Here is an 11,700-nt window from a genome sequence, read left to right on the forward strand (position 1 = left end):
AAATGGCAGGCATTTATATAGCACCTTTATCCAAAGCGCTGTACAAGTGATGCTTCTCCATTCACCCATTCATACACCGACGGCGATAGGCTGCCATGCAAGGCTCCGACCAGCTCGTCAGGAGCATTTGGGGGTTAGGTGTTTGCTCAGGGACACTTCAACACAGCCCGGGCGGGGAATCAAACCGGCAACCCTCCGACTGCCAGACAACTGCTCTTACTGCCTGAGCTAATGTCACCCCAGCAGTAGGCAGTAACATGTTCCTGTTCCCCTGTTGCTGAAATGTAGCAATTGAAACCTGAATAGTAAAATACAATTGACTTTACTATGCTCTTGATATTCTTATTTAGTTTTTGCCTAACCACCAGAAAACCAACTAGGGTTTTAGATTTACAGTTACAGGCCTAGACGCCAAGCTTACTTTTAGGTTTCAGTTTTCTTTTTGTTGCCGTTCTGCAGAAACCCATAGCAATCCATTGAAAAGAGAGCTCATTAAAGTCTTCTCTTGCGCTACAGTGAAGTCAGTAGGATTAATGCTGAATTACTGGCAGAAGTGGGTCAGCATGATCCACAGCTGTGGCTAAACTGATTGGCTTGTGCGTGCACGATACCTGGGGTTAAAACAGGACTGTGGCGCAGGTTTCCCTCAAGACCTGACACAAGACACATAGTCCATTTCCCTGCATTCTGCATCTCCCATAATGTACTTTTGACTGTGGGCAAACCATGTCAGACCTGCTTTACTGTACAGTAAATGCATTTTCAATCAGAACTGTAGTCATTGCACATAAAGTAGAGTAAGTGGTATCATACATAGCACCTGTTGAGCCTTGACTGGTATACCAGAATTTCACATTTCAGTATGTTTTTGATCACTGAAGCGGTTTATTTGATTGCTTTTAGCCACCAGAGCATACCTTTCTCAGGCTGCCAATCAACAGTCCATAACACCTTCAATTAAAAGAAAAATGTATCCATGTACTGTAGAAATACAAGTAACAAGTAGATTGCCCCCATGGCTATATATAGCCGTTACTAAGTAGTAACGACTGTAACAACATAATGCAGAAAGAAATGTAAAACCTGAGCATGTTTGAGAGCATGCCACTTTAGTGAAACATTCATACAGGTTAATTACCAAATGCTGAAATTAGTACATCAAGACATTCGATCATTTAAAAAAAAAAAAAAAAAAAAAAAAAAAAAAAAATGTTTTTTAAAAATACAAAAACACACAGGTTTCTCTTTGAGAATTTATTGGTCCAGCAAGATCAAAAGACACTCAGTGAGCCCTTTTTTTTTTTTTTTTTGGTAGACCTGTACACCAACATGTTAATGCAAATATTTAATCCGCCACTCATGTGGCAGAAACTAAATGCATACAAGCAAGGTCATGAGGTTCAGGTGACAGATGTCAGAATCGGGAAGAAATGTGATCCAAGTGACATTGACCATGGAATGATTGTTGGTGGCAGACAGGGTGGTTTGAGGATCTCAGAAACTGCTGATCTCCTGGGATTTCCATGCACAAGTTTCTAGAATTTGCAGAGAATGGTGTGAAATTAAAAATCATCCAGTGGGGAATTTCAGTGGGGGGAAAAAAAAGCATTGTTAATGAGAGAAGTCAGAGAAGGGCCAGACTGGTCAAAGCTGACAGGAAGGTAACTAACGCAGATAACCATACATTACAACAGTGGTATACAGAAGAACTGTATACTGAACACACAACACGTCAAAGTGGATAGGCTACAGAAGCAGGAGACAAATAAGTCTAATAAATACACAAAGGGCTCACTGAGTGTACAATCTTGAAAGGCATTCTTTGTAATAATCAGGTGTGCAATTCACACAATAGAACCAGCTGAAAAATAAAAGGTCCTGCAGAAAGGGTCTTAATGGTTCATATTCAATAAGGTTGTCTTGGTGCGCATATCACCTCAAATATGCAGAGCCAAATAGAGTTCACAATATGGAAAACATTTCACCATTATCTGCTTATAACAGATTATGAAAGTTACAAGTCTGGTACCATCATTCTGAAATTTTTACAAACCTTTAGACTAGCAAATAAGTTTTTCCCCAAAATAACTTTTCAAAAATTCAAGCAATAATTCAAGTATTAGCAGCAAATAAAGACAAACAAAATATTTGTCCGGACTGGGTGATAAAATGTCCTTCAAATCATGTGACCAAATGATTTCCCAGTGACTTTCAAATAGTGTTAAATAGGTTTTAATATAAACATATTCTAGATTACATTCACCCCTGTACATCTCAACACATTCTGATTATAAACAAGATGGAACAACTAACTGTACACATATTATCACAAATGAAAGTCATTATTCAGAGTTTATTCCTCAAGCAAAACAGCCTTACATTATGTAATTTTACCTCTGGCTAAGCTTGGACAGCACTTTCAGCAAAAAGGCAAAAATGACAATAGAATAAACTAGAAAATGGAAATGAATAAATAAAAAGTGAAGACAAGTTAGTGACAGAATGCCAGAGCAATCCATGAGTGTAATGATCAGATGTACACTAGTGCCAGCTCCCTCTCAAAGTGTGAAAGATTCACTGACCAAGCAGGACTTGGAGTAGGCCCAGTGGGTACTCCATTCCCACACAGTCCAAACATACCAAATATTACATGATCAAGTCAAATTCATCCTCCTACAACAGTAATGGGAACACCGGGTAAACGTGCACGTTTGACTTATTTTCATGGTTTTTCAAGTTACAAGCATTAAGATAGTTGACCCTATCAAGTAAGACGTATTAACTCAATTGTATAGTGCACAAACTAATTGAAATGTTTTATTGCCGTTTGAAACATGCTGAAGAATTGGCATGTGCATTTTAAATGTGTAAGAACTTAAATACAACAAAATACCTTCTAATAAATAAATAAAATGCCCCAAACCAAGGGGACTAAAATCATTTGAACATACAATGTGGTGCGCAGTTCTTGCGCAACGGCTTAGAAATACTCTGCCAGTTCCGAGGCAGAGGATAAACCTCACAACATATTATATCAAAATAATACACAGTATATCCAGTTAAAAAAAAAAAAAAAGAAGGAAACACTAAAAGTACATGAATCTTACTTCAAATAAATATAAAAGTTAAACATTACTCCATCATTCTATAAATAACCTGTGCATTTACAGGCAATGTTTGCTTGAAACTAGATTGAGTGAGAAGCTTGCATGTCATCTGCTTAGGAATCGCTGAATGGGGAAGCCTTAAGCACCTGCATGTGATTTCACATAACGCAGTTCACAGAAAGGGGAAACTGAAAGCCTTGACAGAAGTAATGGCACTGAAACCGGTCATGTACACAAACCAGTCTCAACTGGTTGTGCATTGCACTCATTCGGCCACAATAACACTTCCTGTGCTATGATGACACGAAAGCACTACTTGGTACCTGCGCAGTACCAAGGAAGTTGCCTAAAAAAAGATGAAATGCAGGGGGAAATGACAGAAATGAGGCAAAAATCCTATCCTATCATAGGTGAAAGGCATGAAGCTGTGGACAGAAGGCCCATCTGAAGACGAAACATCAGAAAAGACCGTCACACCTCTGAAAATGCTCTTCTGTGAAGCGCGTGACATTAAGTTCTTTCACAAAAAGTCCCACATTTACAGATTTAAAAAAGAAAAATTTAAAAAAAAAAAAAAAAAAAAAAAACCCTCACACCCACTCATTGTAACTTGACACTACATACATTTACAGGAACACAGGGTGTGTGCACATGTAACAGAAGCACTTGGATTACAGCGAGACATTCATTTACATGACAAACAATCACCATTCTGGCCAGCTCTGGGCAGCGATTTGCCCCAAACGGAGATCCCACCAAGATGAAGCCCAGTCAGAATTAAATAGAAAATCAATGTCCCGACTGACATCACTTCTGGTGGAGCACGGTCAGGTGACGGTGATGTGGCAGCGTCTCATTGGCAGGACTGGAGAAGTTCATGGAGATCCGAAGCGCATCTCTTCAGGTTCTGGGGAGGACAAAACACGGGGCACACAGTGGTCACATGACTGCACCATCGCATACTCTAAAATGTTGATGAATGAAACAACAAAAGCCAGGCACTGGCAAACATAGCAGCAATCTCAGCAGTCTCAACATAGCAGGCAAACTCAGCAGCAATACAAGCCATTCATTTCTACCACTGTCCCATTACCCCCTGAAGGCAAGCCTTCTGTGCCTTTCCCCAAACCCAAAAACTCGCAACAGTTATTCCATTTTCCTAATGCACATATAGCATGTTAAAGAATTGGCATTTATAAAGGAGGCCAAACCGATGTGTTTTTATTGAATTAGGCCTCTCTCCAGGACCAAATCAAAGCAAAACTTGGTGACAATTGGAGTGAATTAAGACCAAGCATGGGCATTACTTTGAAACAAATCTCACTTACTCAGTAACATACTATGCTACACAATTCCAAAACACAAGGAATGAACCATTGAACTGGGAGTTCTGTGGAATAAATCAATAAAACCCAGGCTTGCTGGTAAGTAAGCCCAGTGAGCAGCTGTGTCAATACAACAGAAGAGACAGGATTTCCATATTGAGTCAACCCCATATCTCCTCATAGACACTAGGGAGCTGAACTCAGGAGGGCACAGTGACTCACACCTAAAAGCAAAGCAGGGGTTGGGTCTCCCTGTCAGACCTAGTCTGATTTTACCAGCAAAAAGACAACATGCAGGCCACAACCCATCCAAAAACATGGAGACATGTGAGAATGGAAAATGGTCTTTGGGGACAGAGTTTGAATGAATGGAAAAAGATCATGAGTTGTTAATAATTGTTAAGAAACATCAGACTAACATACTAAATGGTTTCCTGAGGGGGTGTGTGTGTGTGTGTACTATACATCCAGAGAAAGCTATAGGACAGGTTGTTAAAAAGGCTTGTGGACCTTGTGCAATAGTCCTTTCATTAGAGGCCAGAAATGGCAGTCAGCCAGGAATGGCATGATGTAACAGTGTGTGGGAGAGGAGAAGAATGTAGAGTGTTGTTTGAGGGCCTACCATTTAACCACAGGCGTGCTTAGATCAGAAACCTTAGGATCGGTCTCCCTAGAGCGGACACTTCAACGCACAGCACACTAACACACCTTTCCTCACGTTTTACTCTATACCTTGACGGTTTAAACAGCATTTCTGTTTTTAGTTAGTTAGTTAGAAAACATGGATTTTTCTACATCCTCCTTGCGCCTGGTGAGGCGAAGCATTGGGGTTAGGGAAGGGAAGAGTGAGGCAGAGGTACTTACAGAGAAACTCTACCAAGCTGGAGCTAAAGAGAAGATGAACAGAAAGGTTGAAGACGTAAACTCGCTGTGTTCCGAACACCAAGTTATTAGTAGTAAGAATTATCGGTCCAATTCACATCAGTGTTTTAGTGTCCGACATGGTCAATAAGCAAACGTAATCATAACCCGCATCCCGCAGGAGACAAACGACCATTGAACGGCCGTTAACTTCTGGTGGAAGCAGCCGTTTACAGAACACGGTGAGTTTACGTTACTCAGAGATGAGGTGAAAACGGAAGGATGTAATAGAGGTGTGAGAATCACCGAGCGACAGGTTTGGGCACACGCGCTCACCTGTCCTAAATGGACCAAGGGCAGGGGTGAGGTGGAGCAGCGGGACAGGTGGGCGGGGGGGACCTCAGGGATAGAGTTCCCGTTCAGGTGGTCGAAGCGAGGCTTCTTGAAGGGTTCGGGGCTGGTGAGCGGGGTCACGCTGTTCCGTCGTATGAGCGTGACTGGACTCTTCGGAACCTGCCGATCACAGGGGGAGGGGGGTCAAAGGTCAGGCCATCCCGACATGCAACACTGCAGTGAGACGGATGTGTGGCTGAGTAAGCGTACCTCCGGTCTGTCCCGGTGCGTGCTCACTGCGTCCACATTCAACGAGATCGACTCCACTTTGCACCCTGTGCAGAGAAAGCAAAAAACGCCATTAACACTGATCGCCAAGGGAACACACAATTACTATGCCGAGTGAAAGCGCTTGTAAGGAACATTCCGGATGATTCTCACCATATGCGACGGGCGTGAGCTTCAGAACGGTGTGGAGAGGGCACTTCAGGTATGGCATCTCATCTGAAAGGCAGGTCACAGATCGCAACCACGTCATGAATCCCACATGGAAGAGGAAACTAATGTTACCCTGAAGACTAATCTGGTCAACAGCCTGCTTCCCCTGAGCCTTTGAAACAGCAGAGATGCAAAGGTATGCAAACTGGGAGTGAGGGCTGATAGGAAAGTGGCTCACCTGCACTCTTGTCCAGGAAGTAGGCCAGCAGGCAGCGCATGACGGCCTGGTGACAGATGACCATGACGTTCTCCCGGCGCTCCAGCTCCATGATGACCGGCTCCACTCTCTGGACCAGGTCCTGGTATGACTGGAGGGGGAGAGCGGCAGAGTCAAAAATGGCTGCCAACCAGAGAGCACTCGGGAGAAAAGCAAGCCAGGGTTTGAAGATTAGGACACTAGGGTATTGGCAATGACGTAAAAGCGGGAGACCGGGGGAATTAATCTTCATTAAAAATAAATAAATAAATAAATACAGGACGCAATTAAATTTGCTTTATGTAAAAAGCAAATTAAGATGACTCCAACACAGAGCGATCACACGTTTCACAGTCGTGTGGAGAGCTGAACATGGCTCCGTTATAGCCATGCGACTCCTTATCCATCAAGCTACTCGACTAACGAGCCAGGACGCCCGTCTATTCCAGTTTCGGGCTGAGAGAACATGAACAACTTGCCGTCAGCCACCTGCATGTTAACTACCCTACCCCACCCAAGAGGAGAGCGTGGCATCAGCATGGGCACAGCACTAGGTACTCTACATTCCCTATGGCAGATTCAGCGAATGCAAGAGAACATCACGTCCCTCCGAGCATATTTAACAGGACGATTAGTACATACCTCTCCAGTAGGATAGCGGTAGTAGTATTTGTCCTGGTCTCTCAGAGCAAACTCTTCTGGGTACTTCTCCTTCACCTCATCATAGGTCATACCCTCACACACACCCTGCAAACAGAGAGATGTTGCACTATTAAAGGATGTGCCACATGCACACGCACGTGTGTGTGTGTGTGTGTACATGTATGAAAGGACATAAGCTTGCACTCACAGCATCAATTTCATTGAGGGCCTTCCACTGCTCGTATGGTACACCAAGAGCCACGGCCGTCTGGATGCTCCTGCGAAGCTGACTGGTCCAGACCCTCAGGTCCTTCAGGTTCTGCTCCTCCACAAACGTGGTCAGGGCTCCGGCAAACTGCAAAGCACCAGCAGGAAAAAGGTAATGTAATCTGTCATCCGCCATTTTAGCTTTTCAGTAATGGTGCCTCCATTTTGGTTCCACAACCGCTCTCCAGTGTCTCCGTACCTTTCTACCCTGGGAGGAAAGGCCCGAGTCCCCACCCAGGCGACCCTGCAGGTTGTCTTCGCTCTCGCCATGGCGACAGAGGTAGATGGTGCGAGGCTGGACGTGGATGTTCATCAGGTAGTACACGATTTTGCTCTGGATGTGATCCTGGATCCGGTTCACCAGGAATCTCCGGCCAACGTCGATCACCTTGATGAAAGACATGTTCCTGGAATCGGCACAAAAGGGGGAGATTAAACGCTGCACTCTACACAGCGGAATCCAGCTAGGACCAGCTTGATATTATAGCAGCTACCAGCCATTTAAACAAATAGCTTGACCAGGTCAAACCATGTTGACCATGGAGTTGGACTGAACTGGTCAACCAGCTACCAACAGTTTGAAAACCTAACTTGGAAAAAAAAAAAAATTTCAGCAGGGTACACATTCCTTGATCGGAAAGTTCATAAATCCAATAAAAATGCCATACACTGGAAATATTTGCTGGCCGATTCACACGCAACAGTCCTGTAGGCGCATGCATACCTGTCATAGTGGTCCGGGTCCAGAGGCTCATACGACTGCCGGTAGCACTCGATTCTCTTCTGAAAGTCCTCCAAGGCATCCATTTTGTTGCAGTCCTGGTAGTCCGGAGAGGACACCTTCACTTCCTGTCACAAGAGATAGCAGAGAGCAACGTGACGCCCTGAACAGAGCAGGACAAGTCAGAATCAAATCACCAACAACATCATAGCCAATTCATTGCACTGCTATGGCAACCTCATAGAAAGGTAGAGCACAAAGTTAGATTCCTATTGTAGGGCTGGAGGCTGTAGAGCAAAAGGTATTCAACAGAAAGCATTATGATATCTTACTCACCATTATGTTTGTTGCAATGACGTTCGGGTCTTCACACACCGACTCAATGAAAAATATCTGCGGGAAGAGAGTGAAAAACAAACATCCATATTTTGTGAAAATATTCAAGATGGGGGGGAGGGGGGGTAAGCAATGATAAATGACTACCACCATGATGTTCATAACAGAAAGTGTAGCTACAGATGTACACTCACCTTGAATCCATTCTCATTGCCAAAATTCAAGATCATGTCCCGTCTGTTCCTCGTTGTGTTGGTAGCATCAAAGACCTGCAGGATGACAAAATGAAACTCATCTTGAGAGAAAAAAATAAATAAATACTATGGTAAATTATAAATTATGGTAGTGAAAGAATCCCAAGGGGTTAGAGTAAATCTTTTTTTTTTTTTTTTTTTTAGCTTTGAGTTTATCTTTTCTTTTAAAACTATACCATTCCATTCTGCCTCAGAAATGTTTTTTTTTAATTTTTTTTTTAAGGCAATGGAGGTTTACTTACAGCGATCTGGCCACCTTCTTCTGTCAGGTAAGACTTGACATCACTCAGAGCTGCTAAGGCACATTGTCTGTGGGGGTAAAATAACCAGACGCAACGATAAGCACACCCTTCATCTCAGCCCTTCAAACATGAGCTCCAAATCAAAGGAAAACAGGTCACTCACTGTCTTATTTTCAAAGCATCCTGGTTGTCGGGTTTGAAGAAGTCGTAAGAACTGTACTCCTTCACTGCCTCACGCCGATATTCTCCGACATTAAACACTGAAATATAACATTATATAATATTCAAATATATAATATTCAAAAGAACATAATATAAAGCACAGCAAAACCAAGAAATGCATAGGACACCGTTGGACAACCTGCAGACGGGCGTACCTTTGGTGGGCAGTCCGATCCAGTTGAGGTAGCGGGTCAGTTTCCTGGACATGTAGGTCTTCCCGCGCGCGGGCAGGCCGACCATCACGATCACAGTGGGGGGGTTGGCAAGGTGGGGGCCGGCCTTGCCTGAGCCAGAGAGAGCAGAGCAGCACACTGTTAGGGTGTCCCTGTATAGCGACCGGCACCCCACAACTCATTTCCTTTACAGAATCAGACGCCATAACAACTGTAGGCAAACTTTCAAATGAGACTTCTTTTCCAGGAAACAATTCCCTCTCAAGTTTGTGTACAGACAACCTTGTGCAAATACCAGATTTGCTCAGATCAAAGAAAGCATTTTAAATAGTGGAAAATAAATGAGCTACATTAGTCAATTACAGAGAATTAAGGCGCAAGTCTGCAGTCATGTAATGGAATGAACAAAATTAGAATGCATGCACTGGTGTGCGTCTAGTTCACTTAGTAAGACGCAAATCAGTCATGGTGTTGGCAAAGGATGGTGCAAAATTGTGCATTTAAAACAGGGACATGAAAATGCAGACATTATGGACCATGCAATACCAGTGTAAAATACTGCTGCAGACTCCACTCCCAATTGCACCCCCTTTTCCACATTTAGAGCCAGTTGCGAGATGGACAGAACAGGTCCTTATGAGAACAACATGATGGTGCAGCTCCACCACTATGCCAGCACATGCTGGACTGATACAAGCAGGGATTGACCTGAATGCATTTTATATAGACAAATAAAATGAACCCACACACAGGCCTGGATATAGGACAATGCAATACATGTCACACAAACTGTTGATCCTTTCCTTGGAAACACTGATCTCCACAATGGTGTGTTGCTCTGACAACGGAATATAATGTAATAGCCAAATAAGACGTCTGAAGCTTAAATATTAATTAAGTCATGGGGGAAAATATTTCGGTAACGGTGTTTTAATCCAGCCCTAAGATTACAAATATGTGATTCAAATGTTGGATGCAATGGTATGAAGTTCGTCAAGTTCGTCAAGAAAAGAATCCTTTCGGCTAGTTACTGTAGCCACGTTTCAGACCTGCATCCGCGGAAAACCAGTTTACAAATGACAAGCCTGGCCCCTGCCAACGTAGCACATCGCTGACATTCAAATAATTTCGCCGATCCAAAAGAAGTTCGATAAACACCGACTTACACAGTCAAGCAATAACGCGTTCTAGGCAGACCCCAGTAAACGTTAGTCAGAATCGACGCCCCCACAGAATTGCGGCAGCCCCTTAGACAAACCAGGATATGAGCGAGTGCACCGGGTTTTTTCGAGCGAACTTGTACGTCATTTTTGATAGCTAGGGAACCTGGAAATGACGTTTACACAGCGTTGGGGAATTTCGTGTAATTCCTTTCAAACATAAACGTGATAAAATACGTAATCACTGTGAATGATTATAATTCATATACGGAAATGCATATAAATTTCACTAATTCGTCAAAAAAACTAATTCGCTCGCTTGATAGATGCACCTGTGTAATGTAGACTACATTACTGAAGGCCTAGCAGCATGGTAACTAGCCTACGTGAGTCACAAGCAAGGGTATGCCATTCTCGGTTCAGAAATAGCCTAAACGAAAATAAAAAATAACATTTCATAGGTTGCCTCGTAATCGTTGCGTAAGTCGATATCACATAGCCAGCACTGACTACATATTATTCAGATATGCCGGCTGGTTCATTAAAAAAAATGATTGGAATGTAACCAACGTAACTTACATCTTCGAGGTGCCGCCGGTTTGTCATCCTTAGACGGAATCCAGATTTTTTGGATCCTGTTCTGGGTCAGCTCTCTTGGCATTCCTTATTGGTGATAAATGAGAAAGAATAACTAAATTGGTCTAATTCAAATCCGCCTCAGAATAACCGTAATAGGCACTAAGATGCCTTTAAACTCGACGAAGATCAACAGGCAAAAGCAAGTTAGCCTAAGCGTATCCTGGTGTTGATTTCCTTCTCGATCCAAATCTACTACTCAACGATTAGTATCGCGTAAAAAAACAAAACAAATCACGTCTTGTGTGTACTGAAAATGCTCGTTCTGCTGCCACTTTGCTTATTCAAACCGCCTCTCTCGTCCCCTATTTAAGTACAAAAGCCGGTCGAGCAACGTGACTGCCATGACGCCCAATAGGCGTGTACCATATTCTGGGATACCCACGGCGTTTGATACATTGCGCCCTCGTGTGGACAAAACGGGTGTGCAGACTCATTGGGAAACAGCATGTTTCGCTGTCGGTCCTACATGCAGAGCGGAATGCGGAAATACACATGCCTAATAGACAGGTTCAGGGATGATACTATAGCTTACTCATAAAAATAAGAGGAAGGTATTTCTCCAAGATCCAGTCCAAATAAATAATAAATAAAAACAAGTCGGAAAGAGATGGGGGAGGGTGCACGTAGCCTGGGCTGGCTGAGTCATTAATCTTGGCGTGGCATATGGGCATGTCTGGTGCACGTGCACATCACTGAGGAATGAGACAGTCTATATATGAACACA

At 43.3% G+C, this 11,700-nt stretch overlaps 1 protein-coding gene across 2 annotated transcripts; it reads right to left on the bottom strand.

Annotated features, from left to right (window-relative positions):
- Positions 1–2,216: 2,216 nt before the first annotated feature.
- pfkfb3 (6-phosphofructo-2-kinase/fructose-2,6-biphosphatase 3) lies at positions 2,217–11,293 on the bottom strand. 2 transcript variants are annotated; one of them, XM_061251414.1, is made up of 16 exons: positions 10,917–11,293; positions 9,160–9,288; positions 8,946–9,042; positions 8,783–8,849; positions 8,481–8,555; positions 8,287–8,343; positions 7,954–8,078; positions 7,429–7,636; positions 7,171–7,317; positions 6,963–7,067; positions 6,303–6,432; positions 6,068–6,130; positions 5,897–5,961; positions 5,630–5,806; positions 5,297–5,319; positions 2,217–4,014 (listed from the first exon to the last, which is right to left on the bottom strand). In XM_061251414.1, the coding sequence occupies exons 1-16, from the start codon at positions 10,996–10,998 to the stop codon at positions 4,008–4,010; spliced, it is 1,557 nt and encodes a 518-aa protein (XP_061107398.1). In that variant the 5' UTR covers positions 10,999–11,293; the 3' UTR covers positions 2,217–4,007. The 2 variants fall into 2 exon arrangements, with proteins under 2 accessions (XP_061107398.1, XP_061107396.1); XM_061251412.1 differs by lacking the exon at positions 5,297–5,319.
- Between the last annotated feature and the right edge of the window lie 407 nt (positions 11,294–11,700).

This window comes from Conger conger, chromosome 8 (genome assembly GCF_963514075.1).
Source record: "Conger conger chromosome 8, fConCon1.1, whole genome shotgun sequence".
NCBI lineage: Eukaryota > Metazoa > Chordata > Actinopteri > Anguilliformes > Congridae > Conger > Conger conger.

What these genes read in the sequence shown, in the direction of transcription:
- pfkfb3 (XM_061251412.1), bottom strand. Translation starts at nt 10,998, where the DNA reads ATGCCAAGAGAGCTGACCCAGAACAGGATCCAAAAAATCTGGATTCCG. An exon ending in CGCACCGGGACAGACCGGAG is followed by an intron (nt 5,807 to 5,896) that starts GTACGCTTACTC and finishes TGTGATCGGCAG; the next exon opens with GTTCCGAAGAGTCCAGTCAC. An exon ending in CCTTGGTCCATTTAGGACAG is followed by an intron (nt 4,015 to 5,629) that starts GTGAGCGCGTGT and finishes TGTCCTCCCCAG; the next exon opens with AACCTGAAGAGATGCGCTTC.